This window comes from Tachyglossus aculeatus, chromosome 22 (assembly GCF_015852505.1).
Source record: "Tachyglossus aculeatus isolate mTacAcu1 chromosome 22, mTacAcu1.pri, whole genome shotgun sequence".
In the NCBI taxonomy this organism is placed as follows: Eukaryota; Metazoa; Chordata; class Mammalia; order Monotremata; family Tachyglossidae; genus Tachyglossus; species Tachyglossus aculeatus.
The window spans coordinates 50,546,074-50,572,241 of record NC_052087.1 but is presented as its reverse complement, the minus strand read 5'-3'; the positions used below and the strand labels follow the sequence as shown (position 1 = coordinate 50,572,241).

Genomic DNA, 26,168 nt, shown 5'->3' with positions numbered 1-26,168 from the left:
TATAGACTGTAAGCTCATTGTGGGCAGGGAACGTGGCTGTTGTAATATTGTCCTCTCCCAGACAGTTAGCCGAATACTCTGCACATAGTAAGCGCTCAATAAATACCGTTGACTGGCTATGTGCGGAGCACTGGACTGAGCACCTGGGAGAGAAATATACACCAGAAAAGATATTCGGGTTCTTTCTCTTAATGGTACCTGTGAAGCATTTAGAGAAGCAGCATGGCTCAGTGGAAAGAGCCCGGGCTTTGGAGTCAGAGGTCATGGGTTCAAATCCCAGCCCTGCCAATTGTCAGCTGGGTGACTTTGGGCAACTCACTTCACTTCTCTGTGCCTCAGTGACCTCATCTGTAAAATGGGGATTAAGACCGTGAGCACCCCCGTGGGACAACCTGATCGCCTTGTAACCTCCCCAGCGCTTAGAACAGTGCTTTACACATAGTAAGCGCTTAATAAATGCCATCATTATTATTATTTACTACGTGCCACACTCTGTTGTAATCACTGGGGTAGATACAAGCTAATCAGGTTGGACACACTCCTTGTCTCACATGGGGCTCACAGTCTTAATCCCCATTTTATAGATGAGGGAATTGAGGACCAGAGAAGTGAAGTAATAATAATAATGGTAATTGTAGTATTTGTTAAGAATTTTCAATGTGCCAAGCACTGTTCTAAGCACTGGGATAGAAACAAGGCGAACGGGTTGGACAAAGTCCACATGGGCCTCACAATCTTAATCCCCATTTTACAGATGAGGTAAATGAGGCACAGAGAATCAATCAATCATATTTATTGACGCTTACTGTGTGCAGAGCACTATACTAAGTGCTTGGGAAGTACAAGTTGGCAACATATAGAGACGGTCCCTACCCAGCAGTGGGCTCACAGTCTAGAAGACTGTGAATAATAATAATAGTGACCTTTTCCAGCACTTAGAACAGTGTTTGGGACAAAGTAAGCACTTAACGAATACCGTTATTATTATTAAATAATGCTTACTATGTGCCAACCACTGTTCTAAGCGCTGGGACAGATACAAGCAAATCAGGTTGGACAGTCCCTGTCCCACACGAAGCTCATGGTCTTAATCTCCATTTTAGAGGTGAGGTAATTGAGGCACAGAGAAGTGAAGTGTCTTGCCTGAGGTCACACAGAAGACAAGGGGCAGAACCGGGATTAAAACCCAGGTCTTTCTGACTCCTAAGCCCAGGCTCTAGCCACTAGGCCACGGTTTCTGGGCAAGGAGTAAGGCTGTGAGTAAGGCACCCTCCGCTCCTCTGCCGCTAATCTCCTCACCATTAGGCCTCGTTCTCACCCGTCCTGCCATCGACCCCCGGCCCACGTCCTCCCCCGGGCCCGGAATGGCCTCCCTCTGCCCATCCGCCAAGCTCGCTCTCTTCCTCCCTTCAAGGCCCTACTGAGAGCTCACCTCCTCCAGGAGGCCTTCCCACACTCAGCCCCCTCCTTCCTCTCCCCCTCCTCCCCCTCTCCATCCCCCCCCCACCTTACCCCCTTCCCCTCCCCACAGCACCTGTATATAGGTATGTTTGTATGTATTTATTACTCTATTTATTTAACTTGTACATATCTATTCTATTTTGTTAGTATGTTTCGTTTTGTTTTCTGTCTCCCCCTTTTAGACTGTGAGCCCACTGTTGGGTAGGGACTGTTTCTATACGTTCCTGACTTGTACTTCCCAAGCGCTTAGTACAGTGCTCTGCACACAGTAAGTGCTCAATAAATACGATTGATTGATTGATTTTCTCAAAAATCCTCCTGCGCATGACTTCCCATTCCTCAAAAACCTCCAAATGGTTGCCTGTCCACTTCCACGTCAAGCAGAAACTCCTCACCTTCAGCCTTAAAGCCTAGCTCTCTTCCTCCCTTCAAAGCCCACCTGTATATATGTTTGAACATATTTATTACTCTATTTATTTATTTTACTTGTACATATCTATTCTATTTATTTTATTTTGTTAATATGCTTGGTTTTGTTCTGTCTCCCCCTTCTAGGCTGTGAGCCCACTGTTGGGTAGGGACTGTCTCTATAGGTTGCCAACTTGGACTTCCCAAGCGCTTAGTACAGTGCTCTGCACACAGTAAGCGCTCAATAAATACGATTGATTGAGAGCTCACCTCCTCCAGGAGGCCTTCCCACACTGAGCCCCTTTTCCTCTCCTCCTCCCCATCCCCCCACCTACCTCCTTCCCCTCCCCACATCATCTGTATAGATGTTTGTACAGATTTATTGCTCTATTTATTTTACTTGTACATATTTACTATTTATTTTGTTAATGACGTGCATCCAGCTTTATTTTTATTTATTCTGATGACTTGACACCTATCGACATGTTTTGTTTTGTTGTCTGTCTCCCCTTCTAGACTGTGAGCCCATTGTTGGTGGGTAGGGACCGTCTCTAGATGTTGCCAACTTGGACTTCCCAAGAGCTCAGTACGGTGCTCGGCACACAGTAAGCGCTCAGTAAATACCATTGAATGAATGAATGAATGAATGAATGAATGAATATCCAGGTGGCGCGTGCGCAGTTCCCTCTATCCGGGGCCCGGAGACATGGCGTCAGTGATCAAGTAGCGCATGCGCAGTTCCCTCTATCCGGGATCGAGACATGGCGTCAGTACTCAAGTGGCGCATGCGCAGTTCCCTCTATCGGGGCCCGAAGACATGGCGTTAGTGATCAAGTGGCGCATGCGCAGTTCCCTCTATCCGGAACCCGAACACGGCGTCAGTACTCAAGTGGCGCGTGCGCAGTTCCCTCTATCCGGGACCTAGCGTCAGTTATCACATGGCGCGTGCGCAGTTCCCTCTATCCGGAGACATGGCGTCAGTACTCTTAGCGCGTGCGCAGTTGCCTCTATACGGGACTCGGAGACAAGGCGTCAATAATCAAATGGCGCGTGCGCAGTTCCTTCTATCCGGGGCCCGGGGATGGCGTCAGTACTCGCGGCGCATGCGCAGTTTCTTCCATCCGGGACTCAATCAATCAATCAATCAATCGTATTTATTGAGCGCTTACTATGTGCAGAGCACTGTACTAAGCGCTTGGGAAGTACAAATTGGCATCACATAGAGACAGTCCCTACCCAACAGTGGGCTCACAGTCTAAAAGGGGGAGACAGAGAACAGAACCAAACATACCAACAAAATAAAATAAGTAGGATAGAAATGTACAAGTAAAATAAATAAATAAATAAATAGAGTAGTAAGACGGGGGGATGGAGAGGGGGACGAGGGGGAGAGGAAAGAAGGGGCTCAGTCTGGGAAGGCCTCCTGGAGGAGGTGAGCTCTCAGTAGGGCCTTGAAGGGAGGGAGAGAGCTAGCTTGGCGGATGGGCAGAGGGAGGGCATTCCAGGCCCGGGGGAGGACGTGGGCCGGGGGTCGATGGCGGGACAGGCGAGAGCGAGGTACAGTGAGGAGATTAGTGGTGGAGGAGCGGAGGGTGCGGGCTGGGCAGTAGAAGGAGAGAAGGGAGGTGAGGTAGGAGGGGGCGAGGTGATGGACAGCCTTGAAGCCCAGGGTGAGGAGTTTCTGCTTGATGCGCAGATTGATCGGTAGCCATTGAAGTTTTTTGAGGAGGGGAGTAATATGTCCAGAGCGTTTCTGGGCAAAGATAATCCGGGCAGCAGCATGAAGTATGGATTGAAGTGGAGAGAGACACGAGGATGGGAGATCAGAGAGAAGGCTAGTGCAGTAGTCCAGACGGGATAGGATGAGAGCTTGAATGAGCAGGGTAGCGGTTTGGATGGAGAGGAAAGGGCGGATCTTGGCAATGTTGCGGAGCTGAGACCGGCAGGTTTTGGTGACGGCTTGGATGTGAGGGGTGAATGAGAGAGCGGAGTCGAGGATGACACCAAGGTTGCGGGCTGGTGAGACGGGAAGGATGGTAGTGCCGTCAACAGAGATGGGAAAGTCAGGGAGAGGACAAGGTTTGGGAGGGAAGACAAGGAGCTCAGTCTTCGACATGTTGAGCTTTAGGTGGCGGGCGGACATCCAGATGGAGATGTCCTGAAGGCAGGAGGAGATGCGAGCCTGGAGGGAGGGGGAGAGAGCAGGGGCAGAGATGTAGATCTGGGTGTCATCAGCGTAGAGACTCGGAGACAAGGCGTCAGTAATCAAATGACGCGTGCGCAGTTCCCTCCATCATTCATTCAATTGTATTTAGTGAGCGCTTACTGTATGCACAGCACTGTACTAAGCGCTTGGGAAGTACAAGTTGGCAACATATAGAGACGGTCCCTACCCAACAGTGGGCTCACAGTCTAGAAGGGGGGAGACAGACAACAAAACAAAACATGTGGACAGGTGTCAAGTCAGAACAAATAGAATTAAAGTTAAATGCACGATGGACTCGGAGACAAGGCATCAGTGATCAAATGGCGCGTGCGCAGTTCCCTCTATCCGGGACCCGGACACGGCGTCAGTGATTAAGTGGCACGTGCGCAGTTCCCTCTATCCGGGACTCGGAGACAAGGCGTCAGTAATCAAATGGCGCGTGCGCAGTTCCCTCTCTCCGGGACCCGGCGTCAGTACTCGTGGCGCGTGCGCAGTTCCCTCTATACGGGACCCGCGTCAGTACTCAAATGGCGCGTGCGCAGTTCCCTCTATCCGGGACTCGGAGACAAGGCGTCGGTAATCAAATGGCGCGTGCGCAGTTCCCTCTACCCGGGGCCCGGAGACATGGCGTCAGTGATAAAGTGGCGCATGCGCAGTTCCCTCTATCCGGAGACACGGCGTCAGTACTCGTGACGCGTGCGCAGTTGCCTCTATACGGGACTCGGAGACAAGGCGTCAGTAATCAAATAGCGCGTGCGCAGTTCCCTCTATCCGGGGCCCGGAGACATGGCGTCAGTGTTCAAGTGGCGCATGCGCAATTCCCTCTATCCGGGACTCGGAGACAAGGCGTCAGTCCTCAAGTGGCGCGTGCGCCGTTCCCTCTATCCGGGACCCGGCGTCAGTCCTCAAGTGGCGCGTGCGCAGTTCCCTCTATCCGGGACTCGGAGACAAAGTGTCAGTAATCAAATGGCGCGTGCGCAGTCCCCTCTATCCGGAGACACGGCGTCAGTACTCGCGGCGCGTGCGCAGTTCCCTCTATCCGGGACCCGGAGTCGCCCAGCTAGTGGCGCGTGCGCAGATCAGATGACAAACCAGGCCTAAACGGACGGCGGCTCGCGGCCACGCATGCGCATTACTGCCCAGGTAGCGGAAGCGGCGGCCCCCACACCGAGGAGGAGGAGCGCCAACGGAGGGATCACGTCCGCGACGGAAGCGGCCCCGCTCCTCTTCCGGCAACATCCCGAAGCCCGCCCTCCAACCCGGAAGACTTTCCGTCTGAGCCGGACGGAGGCTTCCGGTGCCGGACCCTGAGGAGTCGCCATGGGCTCCTCGAAGAAGCACCGGGGGGAGAAGGAGGGAGGGGGGGCTCCGCCGGCGGCGGCGGCGTCGTCGTCGTCGACGGCCCCGGCCCCGGCCGAGCAGCCCCCGCGGCACCGGGAGCACAAGAAGCACAAGCACCGCAGCGGGAGCGGCGGCGGCGGAGGAGGAGGGAGCGGCGGCGCCGAGCGCAGGAAGCGGAGCCGGGAGCGCGCGTCCGAGCGCGGGAGCGGAAGCCGGCGCGGGGGAGAGGCGGAGGCGCGGAATGGGAGCGCGCACGGGCGCGAGCGGGGCCAGACCGACGGCCCGGACCGCAGGGCCAAGCGGGACAAGCGCGAGGACGCCCACGAGCCCGGTGAGGGGCGGGGCCCGACGGACAGGGGGCGGGGCCTGACGCGATTGGTCGACGGCGGGGTGTGAGGCGGAGGCGGGGCCTGACGCGATTGGACGAGGCCCTGGTCGGGGGCGGGGCCTGACTTGGTGTGGGCGTGGTCAAGGCCTGTGTGTGGGCGGGGCCCGACGCGATTGGGCGGGGCGTTGGTCGGGGGCGGGGCCTGACTTTGGTGTGGGCGTGGTCAACGCCTGTGCGTGGGCGGGGCCTGACGCGATTGGCTGGGGCGTTGGGGGCGGAGCCTGACGCGATTGGGCGGGGCCTGACTTGATGTGGGCGTGGTCGGAGTCAATAATCATAATGACGGCATTTGTTAAGCGCTTACTCTGTGCAGAGCACTGCTCTAAGCGCTGGGGGGATCCAAGGTGATCAAGTTGTCCCACATGGGGCTCACAGGCTTCATCCCTATTTTACAGATGAGGGAACTGAGGCTCAGAGAAGTGAAGTGACTTGCCCAAGGTCACACAGCAGACGTGTGGCGGAGCCGGGATTCGAACCCGTGACCTCTGGCTCCCAAGCCCGGGCTCTTTCCACTGAGCCACGAATCGTATTTATTGAGCGCTTACTGTGATTGATTGATAGCACAGTGCTCTGCACACAGTAAGCGCTCAATAAATACGATTCATTGATTGATAGTACAGTGCTCTGCACAATCAATCGTATTTATTGAGCGCTAACTGTGTGCAGAGCACTGGACTAAGCGCGTGGGAAGTCCAAGTTGACAACATCTAGAGACAGTCCCTACCCAACAGCGGGCTCACAGTCTAAAAGGGGGAGACAGAGAACAAAACCAAACGTACTAACAAAATAAAATAAATAGAATAGATATGTACAGGTAAAATAAATAAATAGAGTAATAAGCATGTATATACATATATACAGGTGCTGTGGGGAAGGGAAGGAGGTAAGATGGGGGCGATGGAGAGGGGGAGGAGGGGGAGAGGAAGGAAGGGGCTGAGTGTGGGAAGGCCTCCTGGAGGAGGTGAGCTCTCAGCAGGGCCTTGAAGGGAGGAAGAGAGCTAGCTTGGCGGATGGGCAGAGGGAGGGCATTCCAGGCCCGGGGGATGACGGGGGCGGGGCCTGGGGCGGAGGCAGGGCCTGACGCGATTGGTCGGGGGCGGGGGCCTGGCTTTTTGTGGGCGTGGCTTCATCCGGGCGCGTGGGTGGGGTCTGTTTCGGGGCCTGACGTAGCGGGCGTGGTCTGGGCGGGGGGGCGTGGCCTTTCTCGGGGAGGGGCATGACGCTGCAGGGGGCGTGGTCTGGGCCTGAGGCGGGCGGGGCATGAAGGGGCGCGTGGGCGGGGGCAGTCGCGTTTGGTTGTGAGGCGGAGACAGAGCCTGACGCGATTGGGCGGGTCCTTGGTCGTGGGCGGGGCCTGTCTTGGTGTGGGCGTGGTCAAAGCCGACGTGGGGGCGAGGCCTGAGGAGGCGTCAGGGTCTGACGCGATTGGTCGAGCCACTTGGTCGGGGGCGGGATCTGACGTGATTGGTCGGGGCGGGGCCTGATGCGATTGGTCGAGGCCTTGGTTGGAGGCGGGGCCTGTCGGATGGGGGCGGGGGGAGGGCACAGTTCATTCAATCATTCAGTTGTATTTATTGAGTGCCTACTGTGTGCAGAGCACTGGACTAATAACAATGGTAATAATAATAATGATGGTGAATTGCCCTTCCCAAGCGCTTAGTCCAGTGCTGTGCACACAGTAAGTGCTCAATCAATACGATTGAATGAATGAATGGTATTTGTTAGGCATTCTCTACATGCCAAACATCGTTCTAAGCGCTGAGGTCATAATAATTATGATGATGATGGCATTTGCTAAGCACTTACTATGTGCAAAGCACCTGCTCTAAGCGCTGGGGAGGTGACAAGGTGATCAGGTTGTCCCAAGGGGGCTGACAGTCTTCATCCCCATTTTCCAGATGAGGGAACTGAGGCCCAGGGAAGTCAAGTGACTTGCCCAAAGTCACCCAGCTGACAACTGGCGGAGCCGGGATTTGAACCCGTGACCTCTGACTCCAAAACCCAGGCTCTTTAATCAGGTTGTCCCACGTGGGGCTCACGGCCTTCATCCCCATTTGACTGATGAGGGAACTGAGGCCCCGAGAAAAGAAGTGACTTGCCCAAAGTCACGCAGCAGCCAGGGGACGGTGGCGGGATTAGAACCCACAACCTCTGACTTCCAAGTCCAAGCTCTTGCCACTAAGCCCCACTGCTTCTCAGCAGAGCCCGGTTTAGAACTCAGGTCCTTCTGATTCCCAGGCTGGTGCTCTGCCCATCAGTCAATCAATCAATCGTATTTATTGAGCACTTACTGTGTGCAGAGCACTGTACTAAGCGCTTGGGAAGTCCAAGTTGGCAACATATAGAGACGGTCCCTACCCAACAGTGGGCTCGCAGTCTAGAAGGGGGAGACAGAGAAGCCACAGTGGTCATGCCTACTAACTCATTTCCACCCTCCCATTAAGCGCTTAGTACAGTGCTCTTCACGGGAGACTGTTACCTCCTCAGGGGCAGGGGTCTGGCAAAGCCCCTGCCCCTCATGAGGCACGCAGTCTAGGTGGGGAGAAGCAGTGCGGCCCAGTGGATTGAACCCGGACCTGGGTTCCAATCCCGGCTCCACCACTTCTCACCTTGGTCAAGTCACTTCACTCCTGGGCCTCAGATTCCTCATCTGTAAAATGGGGATTAAGAGCGTGAGCCCTCACGCGAGACGCGGGCTGTAATAATAATAATAACGATGGCATTTGTTAAGTGCTTACTATGCACTGTTCTGGGGAGGATGCAAGGTGATCAGGTTGTCCCAGTCTTCATCCCCATTTTCCAGATGAGGTCACTGAGGCCCAGAGAAGTGAAATGACTTGCCCTAGGTCACGCAGCAGACACGTGGCGGAGCCGGGATTCGAACCCATGACCTCTGACTTCAAAGCCCGGGCTCTTTCCACTGAGCCACGCTGCTTCTCTTTGTCCAGCCTTGTGTCTACCCAAGTGCTTAGAACAGTGCCTGGCTCGTAGTAAGCGCGTATCAAATCCCATAAATAATAATAATACGAATTGTACTGTAGTCTCCCAAGTAGCACGGAATTGGGTGCCCTGCTCACAGTAATAATAATAATGATAATGATGACATTTATTAAGCGCTTACTGTGTGTAAAGCACTGTTCTAAGCGCTGGGGAGGTTACAAGGGATCAGGTTGTCCCACGGGGTCTCACAGTCTTAATCCCCAGTTTACAGTTGAGGTCACTGAGGCCCAGAGAAGTGAAGTGACTTGCCCAAAGTCACACAGCTGACAATTGGCGGAGCCGGGATTCGAACCCATGAACTCTGACTCCAAAGCCCGGGCTCTTTCCACTGAGCCACGCTGCTTCCACGGTAGACCCTAAGGTCCTTGAAACTAACTACTAACTCAGTTATATCATCATCAATCGTATTTATTGAGCGCTTACTATGTGCAGAGCACTGTACTAAGCGCTTAAGTTATATCCTCCCGATAAGCACTTAGTACAGTGCTCTGCACGCAGTGAGCACTCAGTAAATACCCCCGATTTGATTACACACTCCTCGAGAGCGGGGATGTGTCTAAGGTAATCCCTTCAGTGCTTAGCACAGCGTTGTGTCAGCAAGGGCGTTTGATAAATATTTATTTATTTTATTTGTACATATCTATTCTATTTATTTTATTCTGTTAGTATGTTTGGTTTTGTTCTCTGTCTCCCCCTTTTAGACTGTGAGCCCACTGTTGGGTAGGGACCGTCTCTATATGTTGCCAATTTGTACTTCCCAAGCGCTTAGTACAGTGCTGTGCACATAGTAAGCGCTCAATAAATACGATTGATGATGATGATGATGATGATGATAAATAGTATCGATCGGGAGGAGATTTCCCCTCCTCTGAGCACGATCGGGCTGCCCGGGACACTGATCGAAAGCTCCCGGTTTCACCCACTCACCGTGTCATTCCTGCCGTTCAAGCGCTTAGTACAGTGCTCTGCACACAGTAAGCGCTCAGTAAGTAATAATAATAATGATGGTATTTGGTAAGCGCTTACTGTGTGCAGAGCATTGGGGAGGTTACAAGGTGATCAGGTTGTCCCAGGGGGGCTCACAGTTTTAATCCCCATTTTACAGGTGAGGTCACTGAGGCACAGAGAATAATAATAAGAATAATGATGGCATTTGTTAGGCGCTTACTATGTGCAAAGCACTGTTCTAAGCGCTGAGGGGGATACAAGGTGATCAGATTGTCCCACGTGGGGCTCACAGTCTTCATCCCCATTTTACAGACGAGGGTCACTGAGGTTCAGAGAAGTGAAGTGACTTGCCCAAAGTCACCCAGCTGACAGTTGGCGGAGCCGGGATTTGAACCCATGACCTCTGACTCCAAAGCCCGGGCTCCTTCCGCGATCGAATGAATGCCGTATTAAAATCCCATCTCCTCCAGGGAGCCTTTTCCGACCGAGCCCTCCCCGCCCCTACTCCCTCTCTTTTCGGTGTGGCCCTCGCTCATGGATTTGAGAAGCAGCGTGGCTCAGTGGAAAGAGCCCGGGCTTGGGAGTCAGAGGTCATGGGTTCAAATCCCGGCTCTGCCAACTGTCAGCTGGGTGACTTGGGGCAAGTCACTTCACTTCTCTGAGCCTCAGTTCCCTCTTCTGTAAAATGGGGATGAAGACTGCGAGCCCCCCGTGGGACAACCTGATCACCTTGTATCCTCCCCAGCGCTTAGAACAGTGCTCTGCACATAGTAAGCGCTTAATAACTGCCATCATTATTATTATTATTATTGTATCCTCCCCGGTGCTTAGAACAGTGCTCTGCACATAGTAAGCACTTAATAAATGCCATCATTATTATTGTTATTATTATTGTATCTTCCCTGGCGCTTAGAACAGTGCTCTGCACATAATAAGCGCTTAATAAATGCCATCATTATTATTATTATTATTATCATTGTATCTTCCCCAGTGCTTAGAACAGTGCTTTGCACCTAGGAAGCACTTAATAAATGCCATTATTATTATTATTATTATTATTATTATTATTGTATCCTCCCCAGTGCCTAGAACAGTGCTCTGCACATAGTAAGTGCTTAATAAATGCCATTATCATTATTATTATTATTATTATTATTATTATTATTATTATTATTGTATCCTCCCCGGTGCTTAGAACAGTGCTCTGCACATAGTAAGCGCTTAATAAATGCCATTATGATTATTATTATTATTATTATTGTATCCTCCCCAGCGCTTAGAAGAGTGCTGTACACATAGTAAGTGCTTAATAAATGCCATTATTATTATTATTATTATTATTATTATTATTATTATTATTGTATCCTCCCCAGCGCTTAGAACAGTGCTCTGCACATAGTAAGCGCTTAATAAATGCCATCATTATTATTATTGCATCCTCCCCAGCGCTTAGAACAGTGCTCTGCACATAGTAAGCGCTTCATAAATGCCATTATTATTATTATTATTATATCCTCCCCAGCGCTTAGAACGTGCTTTGCACATAGGAAGCACTTAATAAATGCCATCATTATTATCATTGCATCCTCCCCAGCGCTTAGAACGGTGCTGTGCACATAGTAAGCGCTTAGTAAACGCCATTATTATCATTATTATTATTATTATTGTATCCTCCCCGGCGCTTAGAACAGTGCTTTGCACATAGGAAGCGCTCAACAAATGCCATTAGTATTATTATTTGCCCTTTTGATTCACCCCACCCTCAGCACTTGTGTCCTTCATTGAACGCCGTCCCTCTCCCATCTAGAGCGTAAACTCCCGGTGGGCGGGGAACCTCTCAATCCACTGTGTTGTACCAGACTCTCCCAAGCAGTCAGTTAAGCGCTCAATAAATGCCCCCGATCGATTTGATTCCAGCTTCCAGCTCCAAGGGCAGCTCCGGAGATGCCTCCTCTCTCAGCATCGAAGAGACCAAGTAAGTGGAGTCGGGGCCGGGGGGCCGGCCGAGCTTCCCCAGAACCGCCTCCCGGGCCGCGGCTGCCTCCCTCACGGGCCTCCGACCTCCCCTCCACCCTTCCCGCTTTTCCCGAGCGGAGCCAAAGCATTCCCGCCGCCGCCACTGGCCCCAGAGGGCCGAAGCGACTGTATCCCATCCGGCCCTCGTCCCGTTTGTCTCGTTCGCAGTAAACTCCGGGCAAAGCTGGGGCTGAAGCCCTTGGAGGTCAATACTGTCAAGAAAGGTGAGAACGGGTTAGGGGCTATTTGGGGGGCGGGGGGGCTTTGGCGTTGGGGGGGTCGCCACCTGGAAACAGCTGCAGGAGGGGTGGGTGCTGGACCCTGGCCATCCTGGCGGGCTGCTCGGCGCGGCAGCACTAGCGAGGATGGGGTCCGATGGGGAAGAGGGGCATCCTAGGTGAGGCTTTCCTCCCCTTTCATTCATTCAGTCGTATTTATCGAGCGCTTACTGTGTGCGGAGCACTGGACGGAGCGCTTGGGGGTCCTAGGTGAGGCTTTCCTCCCCTTTCATTCATTCAATCGTATTTATCGAGCGCTTACTGTGTGCGGAGCACTGGACGGAGCGCTTGGGGGGTCCTAGGTGAGGCTTTCCTCCCCTTTCATTCATTCAGTCGTATTTATCAAGCGCTTACTGTGTGCGGAGCACTGGACGGAGTGCTTGGGGGGTCCTAGGTGAGGCTTTCCTCCCCTTTCATTCATTCAGTCGTATTTATCAAGCGCTTACTGTGTGCGGAGCACTGGACAGAGCGCTTGGGGGGTCCTAGGTGAGGCTTTCCTCCCCTTTCATTCATTCAATCATATTTATCGAGCGCTTACTGTGTGCGGAGCACTGGACGGAGCGCTTGGGGGGTCCTAGGTGAGGCTTTCCTCCCCTTTCATTCATTCAGTCGTATTTATCGAGCGCTTACTGTGTGCGGAGCACTGGACGGAGCGCTTGGGGCGTCCTAGGTGAGGCTTTCCTCCCCTTTCATTCATTCAGTCGTATTTATCGAGCGCTTACTGTGTGCGGAGCACTGGACGGAGCGCTTGGGGGGTCCTAGGTGAGGCTTTCCTCCCCTTTCATTCATTCAGTCGTATTTATCGAGCGCTTACTGTGTGCGGAGCACTGGACGGAGCGCTTGGGGGGTCCTAGGTGAGGCTTTCCTCCCCTTTCATTCATTCAATCGTATTTATCGAGCGCTTACTGTGTGCGGAGCACTGGACGGAGCGCTTGGGGGGTCCTAGGTGAGGCTTTCCTCCCCTTTCATTCATTCAGTCGTAGTTATCGAGCGCTTACTGTGTGCGGAGCACTGGACGGAGCGCTTGGGGGTCCTAGGTGAGGCTTTCCTCCCCTTTCATTCATTCAATCGTATTTATTGAGCACTTACTGTGTGCGGAGCACTGGATGGAGCGCTTGGGGGTCCTAGGTGAGGCTTTCCTCCCCTTTCATTCATTCAATCGTATTTATTGAGCGCTTACTGTGTGCGGAGCACTGTACTAAGCGCTTGGGAAGTCCAAGTTGGCAGCAGATAGAGACGGTCCCTACCCCACAGTGGGCTCACAGTCTAGAAGGGGGAGACGGACAGCAAAACAAAACATGGAGATGGGTGTCAAAATTGTCAGAATAAATAGAGTTATAGCTCTATGCACATCATTAACAAAATTAATGGAGTAGTAAATATGTGCAAGTAAATTAATAAATCTATACTAATATATACAAGTGCTGTGGGGTGGGGAAGGAGGTAGGGCGGGGGGGATGGGGAGGAGGAGAGGAAAAAGGGGGCTTATAGAATAGTAAATATGTGCGAGTAAATTAATAAATCTATAAAGATATATACAAGTGCTGTGGGGTGGGGAAGGAGGTCGGGCGGGGGGGGGTGGGGAGGAGGAGAGGAGAAAGGGGGCTCAGTCTGGGAAGGCTGCCTGGAGGAGGTGAGCTCTCAGTAGGGATTTGAAGGGAGGAAGAGAGCGAGCTTGGCGGATGGGCGGAGGGAGGCCATTCCGGGGGTGGGGAAGGAGGTCAGGCGGGGGGGGTGGGGAGGAGGAGAGGAGAAAAGGGGCTCAGTCTGGGAAGGCTGCCTGGAGGAGGTGAGCTCTCAGGAGGGCCTTGAAGGGAGGAAGAGAGCGAGCTTGGCGGATGGGCGGAGGGAGGCCATTCCGGGCCCGGGGGAGGATGGGGGCCGGGGGTCGATGGCGGGACGGGCGAGAACGAGGCCTAACGGTGAGGAGATTAGCGGCGGAGGAGCGGAGGGTGCGGGCTGGGCTGGAGAAGGACAGAAGGGAGGGGAGAGAGGGGGATGGCTGGACAGCCTCGAAGCCGAGGGTGACGAATTTTTGCTCGATTGGTGTGACAGAGGCGGGCACCAAGGAGGAGCCCCTGTCGGCCGACGTCATCAACCCCATGGCTTTGCGTCAGCGCGAGGAGTTACGGGAGAAGCTGGCCGCGGCCAAGGAGAAGCGGCTGCTCAACCAGAAGCTGGGGTGAGGAGGAAGGGAGGCCCGGGGAAGGCCGGGCCCCGGCGGGGAGACGCTCCCCTCTCCCCCACCCCACAATCAATCAATCAATCAATCAATCGTATTTATTGAGTGTTTACTGTGTGCAGAGCACCGGACTAAGCGCTTGGGAAGCCCAAGTTGGCAACAGATAGAGACAGTCCCTACCCAACGGTGGGGTCGCAGTCCAGGCTCTGCCACATGTCTGCTGGGTGACCTTGGGCAAGTCACTTAACTTCTCTTGTAACCTCCCCAGCGCTTAGAACAGTGCTTTGCACATTGTAAGCACTTAATAAATGCCACTAGAAGCGGCTGCTCAACCAGAAACTGGGGTGAGGAGGAAGGGAGGCCCGGGGAAGGCCGGGCCCAGGCAGGGAGACGCTCTCCTCTCCCCCACCCCACAATCAATCAATCAATCAATCGTATTTATTGAGCGCTTCCTGTGTGCAGAGCACTGGACTAAGCGCTTGGGAAGCCCAAGTTGGCAACACATAGAGACAGTCCCTACCCAACAGTGGGCTCGCAGTCCAGGCTCTGCCACATGTCTGCTGGGTGACCTTGGGCAAGTCACTTAACTTCTCTTGTAACCTCCCCAGCGCTTAGAACAGTGCTTTGCACATAGTAAGCGCTTAATAAGTGCCATTATTATTATTATTATTATTATTATTATACTCTGAGCCTCAGTTACCTCATCTGTAAAAGGAGGATTAAGACTGTGAGCCGTCCGTGGGACAACCTGATCGCCTTGTATCCCCCCCAGCGCTTAGAACAGTGCTTTGCACATAGTAAGCACTTAATAAATGCCATTATTATTCATTCATTCAGTCGTATTTATTGAGCACTTACTGTGTGCAGAGCACTGTACTAAGCGCTTGGGAAGTACAAGTTGGCAACATATAGAGACGGTCCCTACCCAACAGTGGGCTCACAGTCTAGAAAGCGCTTCATAATAATAATAATAATGGTATTTGTTAAGCGCTTACTATGTGCAAAGCACTGTTCGAAGCACTGGGGAGATACAAGGTGATCAGGTTGTCCCACGGGGGTTCACAGTCTTCATCCCCATTTATTATTATTATTATTCTCTGAGCCTCAGTTACCTCATCTGTAAAAGGAGGATTAAGACTGTGAGCCCCCCGTGGGACCACCTGATCACCTTGTATCCCCCCCAGCGCTTAGAACAGAGCTTTGCACATAGTAAGCGCTTAACAAATGCCATCATTATTTATTATTATTATTCTTAAAAGGGGGAGACAGAGAACAAAACCAAACATACTAACAAAATAAAAGAAACAGAATAGATAGGTACAAGTAAAATAAATAGTTAATAAATAGAATAAATTTGTTCTCTGTCTCCCCCTTCTAGACTGTGAGCCCACTGTTGGGTAGGGACTGTCTCTATATGTTGCCAATTTGTACTTCCCAAGTGCTTAGTACAGTGCTCTGCACATAGTAAGCGCTCAATCATCATCATCATCATCAATCGTATGTATTGAGCGCTTATTGTGTGCAGAGCACTGTACTAAGGGCTTGGAAAGTACAAGTTGGCAACATATAGAGACAGTCAATCAATCAATCAATCAATCGTATTTATTGAGCGCTTACTATGTGCAGAGCACTGTACTAAGCGCTTGGGAAGTACAAATTGGCAACACATAGAGACAGTCCCTACCCAACAGTGGGCTCACAGTCTAAAAGGGGGAGACAGAGAACAAAACCAAACATACTAACAAAATAAAATAAATAGAATAGATATGTACAAGTAAAATAAATAAATAAATAAATACGATTGATCATCATCATCATCATCAATCGTATTTATTGAGCACTTACTGTGTGCAGAGCACTGGACTAAGCGCTTGGGAAGTACAAGCTGGCAACATATAGAGACGGTCCCTACCCAACAGTGGGCTCACAGTCTAAAAGGGGGAGACAGAGAACAAAACCAAACATACTAACAAAATAAGATAAATAGAATAGATATGTACAAGTAAAATAAATAAGTAAATAAATACGATTGATCATCATCATCATCATCAATCGTATTTATTGAGCGCTTACTATGTGCAGAGCACTGTACTAAGCGCTTGGGAAGCCCAAGTTGGCAACATATAGAGACGGTCCCTACCCAACAGTGGGCTCACAGTCTAAAAGGGGGAGACAGAGAACAAAACCAAACATACTAACAAAATAAAATAAATAGAATAGATATGTACAAGTAAAATAAATAAATCATCATCATCATCAATCGTATTTGTTGAGCGCTTACTGTGTGCAGAGCACTGGACTAAGCGCTTGGGAAGTCCAAATTGGCAACATAGAGAAACAGTCCCTGCCCAACAGTGGGCTCACAGTCTAAAAGGGGGAGACAGAGAACAAAACCAAACATACCAACAAAATAAAATAAATAGAATAGATATGTACAAGTAAAATAAATAAGTAAATAAATACGATTGATCATCATCATCATCATCATCAATCGTATTTATTGAGTGCTTACTATGTGCAGAGCACTGTACTAAGCACTTGGGAAGTACAAATTGGCAACATCTAGAGACAGTCCCTACCCAACAGTGGGCTCACAGTCTAAAAGGGGGAGTCAGAGAACAAAACCAAACATACTAACAAAATAAAATAAATAGAATAGATATGTACAAGTAAAATAAATAAATCATCATCATCATCAATCGTATTTATTGAGCACTTACTATGTGCAGAGCACTGTACTAAGGGCTTGGGAAGTCCAAATTGGCAACATATAGAGACAGTCCCTGCCCAACAGTGGGTTCACAGTCTAAAAGGGGGAGACAGAGAACAAAACAAAACATACCAACAAAATAAAATAAATAGAATAGATAGGTACAAATAAAATAGAGTAAAAAATATGTACAAACATATATACAGGTGCTGTGGGGAAGGGAAGGAGGTAAGATGGGGACTGGTGATGATGATAGAGTAATAAATATGTACGAACGTATATACGGATATAGAAAGGACACGGGCTGTTGGGTAGGGACTGTCTCTATGTGTTGCCAATTTGTACTTCCCAAGCGCTTAGTACAGTGCTCTGCACATAGTAAGCGCTCAATAAATACGATTGATTGATTGATTGATTGAGGTCGGATCCTGGAGACCGCGTCCGCCCGGGCCCCCGTAGAGAGGTGCGGTGACTGGGATGGCCCCCCGACCCCCGGTCCATCTCCCACCCCAGGAAGGTGAAGACGCTGGGCGAGGACGACCCCTGGCTGGACGACACGGCCGCCTGGATCGAGAAGAGCCGCCAACTGCAGAAGGAGAAGGATCTGGCCGAGAAGAGGGTGAGGGCCTCGGGCCGGAGGGACCCGGCTGCCCGGGGAGGCCGCGGGGGAGCCCGCGGATTGCGGCCCTCTCTCCCCCTCCCGGGTGGCACCAGGCGGGCCGTCCCCTCGTTGCCGAGAAGCAGCGTGGCTCAGTGGAAAGAGCCCGGGCTTTGGAGTCAATCAATCAATCAATCAATCAATCAATCGTATTTATTGAGCGCTTACTGTATGCAGAGCACTGGACTAAGCGCTTGGGAAGTCCAAGTTGGCAACATAGTCCCTGCCCTACAGTGGGCTCACGGTCTTTATTATCATTAATAATAATAAGCAGCGTGGCTCAGTGGAAAGAGCCCGGGCTTTGGAGTCAATCAGTCAATCAATCAATCCGTCGTATTTATTGAGCGCTTACTGTGTGCAGAGCACTGGACTAAGCGCTTGGGAAGTCCAAGTTGGCAACGTAGACGGTCCCTGCCCTACAGTGGGCTCACGGTCTTTATTATCATTAATAATAATAAGCAGCGTGGCTCGGTGGAAAGAGCCCGGGCTTTGGAGTCAATCAGTCAATCAATCAATCCGTCGTATTTATTGAGCGCTTACTGTGTGCAGAGCACTGGACTAAGCACTTGGGAAGTCCAAGTTGGCAACATAGTCCCTGCCCTACAGTGGGCTCACGGTCTTTATTATCATTAATAATAATAAGCAGCGTGGCTCGGTGGAAAGAGCCCAGGCTTTGGAGTCAATCAGTCAATCAATCCATCCGTCGTATTTATTGAGCGCTTACTGTGTGCAGAGCACTGGACTAAGCGCTTGGGAAGTCCAAGTTGGCAACATAGTCCCTGCCCTACAGTGGGCTCACGGTCTTTATTATCATTAATAATAATAAGCAGCGTGGCTCGGTGGAAAGAGCCCGGGCTTTGGAGTCAATCAGTCAATCAATCAATCCGTCGTATTTATTGAGCGCTTACTGTGTGCAGAGCACTGGACTAGGCGCTTGGGAAGTCCAAGTTGGCAACGTAGACGGTCCCTGCCCTACAGTGGGCTCACGGTCTTTATTATCATTAATAATAATAAGCAGCGTGGCTCGGTGGAAAGAGCCCGGGCTTTGGAGTCAATCAGTCAATCAATCAATCCGTCGTATTTATTGAGCGCTTACTGTGTGCAGAGCACTGGACTAAGCGCTTGGGAAGTCCAAGTTGGCAACATAGACGGTCCCTGCCCTACAGTGGGCTCACGGTCTTTATTATCATTAATAATAATAAGCAGCGTGGCTCGGTGGAAAGAGCCCGGGCTTTGGAGTCAATCAGTCAATCAATCAATCCGTCGTATTTATTGAGCGCTTACTGTGTGCAGAGCACTGGACTAAGCGCTTGGGAAGTCCAAGTTGGCAACATAGACGGTCCCTGCCCTACAGTGGGCTCATGGTCTTTATTCTCATTAATAATAATAAGCAGCGTGGCTCGGTGGAAAGAGCCCGGGCTTTGGAGTCAATCAGTCAGTCAATCAATCCGTCGTATTTATTGAGCGCTTACGGTGTGCAGAGCACTGGACTAAGCGCTTGGGAAGTCCAAGTTGGCAACATAGACGGTCCCTGCCCTACAGTGGGCTCGCGGTCTTTATTATCATTAATAATAATAAGCAGCGTGGCTCGGTGGAAAGAGCCCGGGCTTTGGAGTCAATCAGTCAATCAATCAATCCGTCGTATTTATTGAGCGCTTACTGTGTGCAGAGCACTGGACTAGGCGCTTGGGAAGTCCAAGTTGGCAACGTAGACGGTCCCTGCCCTACAGTGGGCTCACGGTCTTTATTCTCATTAATAATAATAAGCAGCGTGGCTCGGTGGAAAGAGCCCGGGCTTTGGAGTCAATCAGTCAATCAATCAATCCGTCGTATTTATTGAGCGCTTACTGTGTGCAGAGCACTGGACTAAGCGCTTGGGAAGTCCAAGTTGGCAACATAGACGGTCCCTGCCCTACAGTGGGCTCGCGGTCTTTATTATCATTAATAATAATAAGCAGCGTGGCTCGGTGGAAAGAGCCCGGGCTTTGGAGTCAATCAGTCAATCAATCAATCCGTCGTATTTATTGAGCGCTTACTGTGTGCAGAGCACTGGACTAAGCGCTTGGGAAGTCCAAGTTGGCAACATAGACGGTCCCTGCCCTACAGTGGGCTCACGGTCTTTATTATCATTAATAATAATAAGCAGCGTGGCTCGGTGGAAAGAGCCCGGGCTTTGGAGTCAATCAGTCAATCAATCAATCCGTCGTATTTATTGAGCGCTTACTGTGTGCAGAGCACTGGACTAAGCGCTTGGGAAGTCCAAGTTGGCAACATAGACGGTCCCTGCCCTACAGTGGGCTCACGGTCTTTATTCTCATTAATAATAATAAGCAGCGTGGCTCGGTGGAAAGAGCCCGGGCTTTGGAGTCAATCAGTCAGTCAATCAATCCGTCGTATTTATTGAGCGCTTACGGTGTGCAGAGCACTGGACTAAGCGCTTGGGAAGTCCAAGTTGGCAACATAGACGGTCCCTGCCCTACAGTGGGCTCGCGGTCTTTATTATCATTAATAATAATAAGCAGCGTGGCTCGGTGGAAAGAGCCCGGGCTTTGGAGTCAATCAGTCAATCAATCAATCCGTCGTATTTATTGAGCGCTTACTGTGTGCAGAGCACTGGACTAGGCGCTTGGGAAGTCCAAGTTGGCAACGTAGACGGTCCCTGCCCTACAGTGGGCTCACGGTCTTTATTATTATTAATAATAATAAGCAGCGTGGCTCAGTGGAAAGAGCCCGGGCTTTGGAGTCAATCAGTCAATCGATCAATCCGTCGTATTTATTGAGCGCTTACTGTGTGCAGAGCACTGGACTAAGCACTTGGGAAGTCCAAGTTGGCAACATAGACGGTCCCTGCCCTACAGTGGGCTCACGGTGTTTATTATTATTAATAATAATAAGCAGTGTGGCTCAGTGGAAAGAGCCCGGGCTTTGGAGTCAGAGGTCATGGGTTCAAATCCCGGCTCCGCCAATTGTCAGCTGGGTGATTTTGGGCAAGTCACTTCACTTCTCTGGGCCTCAGTGACCTCGTCTGGAAAATGGGGATGAAGACTGGGAGCCCCCTGTGGGACAACCTGATCACCTTGTATCCTCCCCAGTGCTTAGAACAGTGCTTTGCACATAGTAAGCGCTTAACAAATACCAAAATTATTATTATTATTATTAGAGGCAGTCAGGCAGTCCCTGTCCCACATGGCGCTCACCATCTCGCCATATGTTGCCAACTTGTACTTCCCAAGCGCTTAGTGCAGTGCTCTGCACACAGTAAGCGCTCAATAAATACGATTGATTGATTGGAACGAGTCCCGACTGGGCAGACCCCTTCACTCTGCTGCCCAGATTATCTTTCTACAGAAACGCTCTGGGCATGTCACTCCCCTCCTCAAAAATCTCCCGTGGTTGCCTGTCGACCTATGAATCAAGCAGAAACTCAATCAATCCATCGTATTTATTGAGCGCTTACTGTGTGCAGAGCACTGGACTAAGCGCTTGGGAAGTCCAAGTTGGCAACATATAGAGACAGTCCCTACCCAACAGTGGGCTCACAGTCTAGAAGGGGGAGACGGACAACAAAACCAAACATACTGACAAAATAAAATAAATAGAATAGATAGGTACAAGTAAAATAATAGAGTAATAAATATGTACAAACATATATACAGGTGCTGTGGGGAAGGGAAGGAGGTGAGATGGGAGGATGGAGAGGGGGACGAGGGGGAGAGGAAGGAAGGGGCTCAGTCTGGGAAGGCCTCCTGGAGGAGGTGAGCTCTCATTAGGGTCAGAGGTCGTGGGTTCAAATCCCAGCCCCGCCGTCAGCTAGGTGAATTTGGGCAAGGCGCTTCTCTGGGCCGCCGTTCCCTCGTCTGTAAAATGGGGATGAAAACCGTGAGCCCCCCCGCGGGACAACCTGATCACCTTGGAACCTCCCCAGCGCTTAGAACAGTGCTTTGCACATAGTAAGCGCTTAACAAATACCACTATTGATTATTATTGTCTGAGCGGAGGCGCCCAGAGGTCGGCCCGGGTGCCATCGGGCGTGCCCCCTCTCCTGAGCCCGCTGGGCCGCGGAGGCGGACGCCTAACGGGCTGCCCCCCGACCCCCAGGCCAAACTGTTGGAGGAGATGGACCAGGAATTTGGCGTCAGCAGCCTCGTGGAGGAAGAGTTCGGGCAGAGGCGGAAGGTGAGGAGGGGTGAGCCGTCCTGGGGCGGCGGCGGTTCCGGGGACCCCCCACCCCGGCAGCGTGCCTCAGTGGAAAGAGCCCGGGCTTTGGCGTCAGAAGTCATGGGTTCAAATCCCGGCTCCGCCACTTGTCAGCTGGGTGACTCTGGGCGAGTCACTTCTCGGTGCCTCAGTCGCCTCATCTGTAAAATGGGGATGAAGACTGTGGGGCCAACCTGATCTCCTTGTGAGCTCCCCAGCACATAGTAAGTGCTTAATAAATGCCATTATTATTATTATTATTATTATTATTATTATCATCCATCCTTCGCCCAGCAGGAGCTGTACAGCTCCCGCGACCTCAAAGGCCTCACCGTGGAGCACACCATCGACTCCTTCCGGGAAGGGGAGACGCTGATCCTCACCCTCAAGGACAAAGGTGGGGGCGCGGAGGCGGGGCGGGGGGGCCCGGCCGGGGTTTTGGGGGGGGTCTCAGCGCCCGTGCCGCCCTCAGGAGTGCTCCAGGAGGACGACGACGTGCTGGTCAACGTGAACCTGCTGGACAAGGAGAGGGCGGAGAAGAACGTGGAGCTGCGCAAGAAGAAGCCCGACTACCGGCCCTACGCCGAGGAGGAGAGCGTGGATGACATGGTCCTGGTAAGGCGGCCGGGGGTGGGTCCCCCGGGGGGACGGGAGGCGGGGTGGGGGGCGTCCCCCCTAACGCCATCCCTTCTCTCCCCGCAGCAGAAACCCCGCTCCATCTTGGCCAAGTACGACGAGGAGCTGGAGGGGGAGCGGCCCCAGTCTTTCCGGCTGGACCAGGCCGGGGCGGCCGACGGGGCCCGGGAGCGCGAGCTGGACCAGATCCGCGCCAACCTCCGCCGCCAGGCCCAGTCCCTCAACGACGCGGGGCCCCGCCTCGCCTCCGAGTACCTCACCCCGCAGGAGATGGTGGGTTCCCCCCCGGGCGGGAGGGGACGAAGGGGGCCGCCGACCTCGGGGAGCGGGTCCCTCGTCCCGGGGCCGGGCCCCCGGACCGATCCCCTGCCGCTCCCGGCCCCCCGCCAGGTGACGTTCAAAAAGACGAAGCGGCGGGTGAAGAAGATCCGCAAGAAGGAGAAGGAGGTGGTGGTGCGCGCCCACGATCTCCTGCCCCTCGGGAACGAGGCCAGCGAGGGGGACTTTGGCTCCAGGTAACGACGACGATTTGGGCCAAGCGCTGTCGGTTGATGCCACTGAGGAGCAGCGTGGCTCGGGGGAAAGAGCCCGGGCTTGGGAGTCGGAGGTCGTGGGTTCAAATCCCGGCTCCGCCGGTTGTTGGCTGGGCGACTTTGGGCAAGGCGCTTCGCTTCTCTGGGCCTCAGTGACCTCATCTGGAAAGTGGGGGTGAAGGCTGTGAGCCCCCCGTGGGACAACCTGATCGCCTTGGAACCTCCCCAGCGCTCAGAACAGTGCTTTGCACATAGGAAGCGCTTAATAAATGCCATCATCATCATTAATCAATCAATCGTATTTATTGAGTGCTTACTGTGTGCAGAGCACTGTACTAAACGTTTGGGACGTACAAGTTGGCAACATATAGAGACGGTCCCTACCCAACAGCGGGCTCACAGTCATTATTATTAGAGGCAGCCAGGCAGTCCCTGTCCCACATGGGGCTCACCATCTCACCATGTGTTGCCAACTTGTACTTCCCAAGCGCTTAGTCCAGTGCTCTGCACACAGTAAGCGCTCAATAAATATGATTGATTGATTGATTTGGATTGATCATTCATCCCCATTTTCTAGATAAGGGAACTGAGGCCCAGAGAAGTGAAGCAGCAGCCAGGAGGAGGAGAGGGGAGGAGGTTGTAGGAGGGAAAGAGGGAGAAGAGGAGGAAGTTTGTGGAGGGAAGGGAGGTGGAAAAGAGGGAAGGAGGAAACGGGGGCGGTGCAGGAAGGCTAGGGGTGGCAGGTGGGAAGGGAGACGTAAGGTGGGACATCACGGGGGGCCCGGTCCTGCTGTCGGGGCGTCGGGGAGCGGTGGGAGGGGGTCCCCCCAGCCCCGCACGAGCCAGACGGGTGCCCGGGTCGGCAACGAGGCTGACGAGACGTCCGGCGCAGGCTGCGGGGCCGGGGGCGGCGCCGGCCGGCCGAGGCCGAGGCGGAAGAGGAGGAGGCGGAGGACGGAGGCGACGCAGGCAACGGAGCCCCCGCCCGGCCCCCTCAGTCGGACGACAACCGCGTGGAGAACATGGACATCAGCGACGACGACGGTGAGGAGCGGGAATCCCGGTGGGAGCCCCCCCGCCGCCGCCACCACGGGCCGGTGCCCCTCCTGACGGCCGGCCCCCTTTGCCCGCAGAGGAGGGCGGAGGCGCCGAGGCGGGCGAGGCCCTGGAGGAGGACGAGGTGGAACTGGAGCTGCAGAAGCAGCTGGAGAAGGGCCGCAGGCTGAGGCAGCTGCAGCAGCTGAAGGACAGCGGCGAGAAGGTCGGTTGCGGGGGTGGGCGCCGGGGGCGGGGGCCCGCGCCCCGGCCGCCGGACCCACCCGGGGCCCCCTCGCCCCGCAGGTGATTGAGATCGTCAAGAAGCTGGAGACGCGGCGGCGGAGCCGGGCGGAGGAGGACGACGACGAGGAGCGGAAGGGCGCCATCGTCTTCAACGCCACCTCCGAGTTCTGCCGCACCCTCGGGGAGATCCCCACCTACGGCCTGGCCGGAAACCGCGAGGACCAGGAGGAGCTCATGGTGCGCCCCGGGGGACCGGGACGGGCTGGGAGGACGGTCCCCCTCCTTTCCCTTCCCGCTGAGCGTCCCGCCTTTCTCCCGCCGCCCCTCCAGGACTTCGAGAGGGACGAGGAGCGGTCCGCCAACGGCGGCTCGGATTCCGACGGGGAGGAGAACATCGGCTGGAGCACCGTCAACCTGGACGAGGAGAAGCAGCACCAGGACGTGAGCGGGGGGCCCGGGGGGCGGGCCGCGGGGGGCCGGGGCCGCCGCGATGCCCTCCCTGCCCTCACCCTCCCGTTCCCTCCAGTTCTCCGCTTCCTCCACCACCATCCTGGACGAGGAGCCCATTGTCAACCGGGGCCTGGCTGCCGCCCTGCTGCTCTGTCAGAATAAAGGTTAGGGGGGACGGGGGGGACGGGGGGATCCCGCCGGGCCCCGGGGGAAGGAGGCGGGCGGACTAGAAGTGAGGCCCCGCCGTGGACACAGGCCTGCTGGAGACCACGGTGCAGAAGGTGGCACGGGTGAAGGCCCCCAACAAGTCCCTCCCGTCGGCCGTCTACTGCATCGAGGACAAGATGTGAGTGGGAGCCGGGGCGGGGGAACGCGCGTTTTATCGTCGTATCGTGTTCTCCCACGCGGTAAGCGCTCAACGAGTACCCCCCCTCCCACCCCTCCTCCCGGCCCCAGGGCCATCGACGACAAGTACAGCCGGCGGGAGGAATACCGCGGCTTCACGCAGGACTTCAAGGAGAAGGACGGCTACAAGCCGGACGTCAAGATCGAGTACGTGGACGAGACGGGCCGCAAGCTCACCCCCAAGGAGGTAGGAGGGGCCCGCCCGCGAGGCGCCTCGCTTCTCCGGCCCTCGGTCCCCTCGTCTGGCCGAGGGGGATGGAGACCGTCGGCCCCGCGTGGGGCAGGGGCCGCGTCCACCCCAGCGCTTAGTACGGCGCCTGGCCTGGAGTGAGCGATAACCCGGCGCGGCAATTATTTGTATTTATTATTATTAGTTAGGGTGTCCCCGGGGGGCCACGGGAGGCTGCTACTGTTGCGGCCGTCACACAGCCCGGCTCCAGGGGCCGTGAGGGGGAAACGGGAGGCGCGTGCCCCCGGTCCCCCCCCCAATGGATCCCAGCCCCTCCCGCGTCTCCCCCAGGCCTTCCGGCAGCTGTCCCACCGCTTCCACGGGAAGGGCTCGGGCAAGATGAAGACGGAGCGGCGGATGAAGAAGCTGGACGAGGAGGCGGTGAGCGGGGGGACCCCCACAACGGGGCGGGATGGGGGGCCCGGGTGGGAGCCTGACCGCCGCCTTTCCCCCCGGCAGCTGCTGAAGAAGATGAGCTCCAGTGACACCCCGCTGGGCACCGTGGCCCTGCTGCAGGAGAAGCAGAAAGCCCAGAAGACGCCGTACATCGTGCTGAGCGGGAGCGGGAAGAGCATGAACGCGTGAGTCGGGGGCGGGCGGTACACCTCGGCCCCCCTGGATGGGAGGGTACCCGCCCCAGAATGTCTGACTTTTCTCTCTTCTCTCCCCAGAAACACCATCACCAAGTGAGGCCGCCCACTGCCCCCCATCCACCCGCCCCCTTTAATATTAAATAAACCACCCCCTATTTTTTTTTTTCCTCCCTGTACTGGTTTCACTGTCCGTCGGTCACCATCGCCCTCCTCCCGCCCCCGACAGGAGGCAGGGGCTGGGTGGTCAG

At 53.8% G+C, this 26,168-nt stretch overlaps 1 protein-coding gene across 2 annotated transcripts; it reads left to right on the top strand.

The window, feature by feature from the left end:
• Positions 1–5,119: 5,119 nt before the first annotated feature.
• SART1 (spliceosome associated factor 1, recruiter of U4/U6.U5 tri-snRNP) lies at positions 5,120–26,085 on the top strand. 2 transcript variants are annotated; one of them, XM_038764384.1, is made up of 20 exons: positions 5,120–5,747; positions 11,670–11,727; positions 11,937–11,992; positions 14,102–14,228; positions 17,452–17,557; positions 21,695–21,772; positions 22,088–22,190; positions 22,266–22,408; positions 22,496–22,702; positions 22,820–22,944; positions 23,855–24,006; positions 24,096–24,223; positions 24,304–24,480; positions 24,574–24,684; positions 24,770–24,857; positions 24,949–25,039; positions 25,150–25,285; positions 25,619–25,708; positions 25,787–25,908; positions 25,999–26,085. In XM_038764384.1, the coding sequence occupies exons 1-20, from the start codon at positions 5,396–5,398 to the stop codon at positions 26,015–26,017; spliced, it is 2,469 nt and encodes an 822-aa protein (XP_038620312.1). In that variant the 5' UTR covers positions 5,120–5,395; the 3' UTR covers positions 26,018–26,085. The 2 variants fall into 2 exon arrangements, with proteins under 2 accessions (XP_038620312.1, XP_038620313.1); XM_038764385.1 differs by having other exon boundaries at positions 5,121–5,747; positions 22,091–22,190.
• The last annotated feature ends 83 nt before the right edge of the window (positions 26,086–26,168 follow it).

What these genes read in the sequence shown, in the direction of transcription:
- SART1 (XM_038764384.1), top strand. Translation starts at nt 5,396, where the DNA reads ATGGGCTCCTCGAAGAAGCACCGGGGGGAGAAGGAGGGAGGGGGGGCT. An exon ending in ACCTCACCCCGCAGGAGATG is followed by an intron (nt 22,703 to 22,819) that starts GTGGGTTCCCCC and finishes GCCCCCCGCCAG; the next exon opens with GTGACGTTCAAAAAGACGAA. An exon ending in TACTGCATCGAGGACAAGAT is followed by an intron (nt 25,040 to 25,149) that starts GTGAGTGGGAGC and finishes TCCCGGCCCCAG; the next exon opens with GGCCATCGACGACAAGTACA.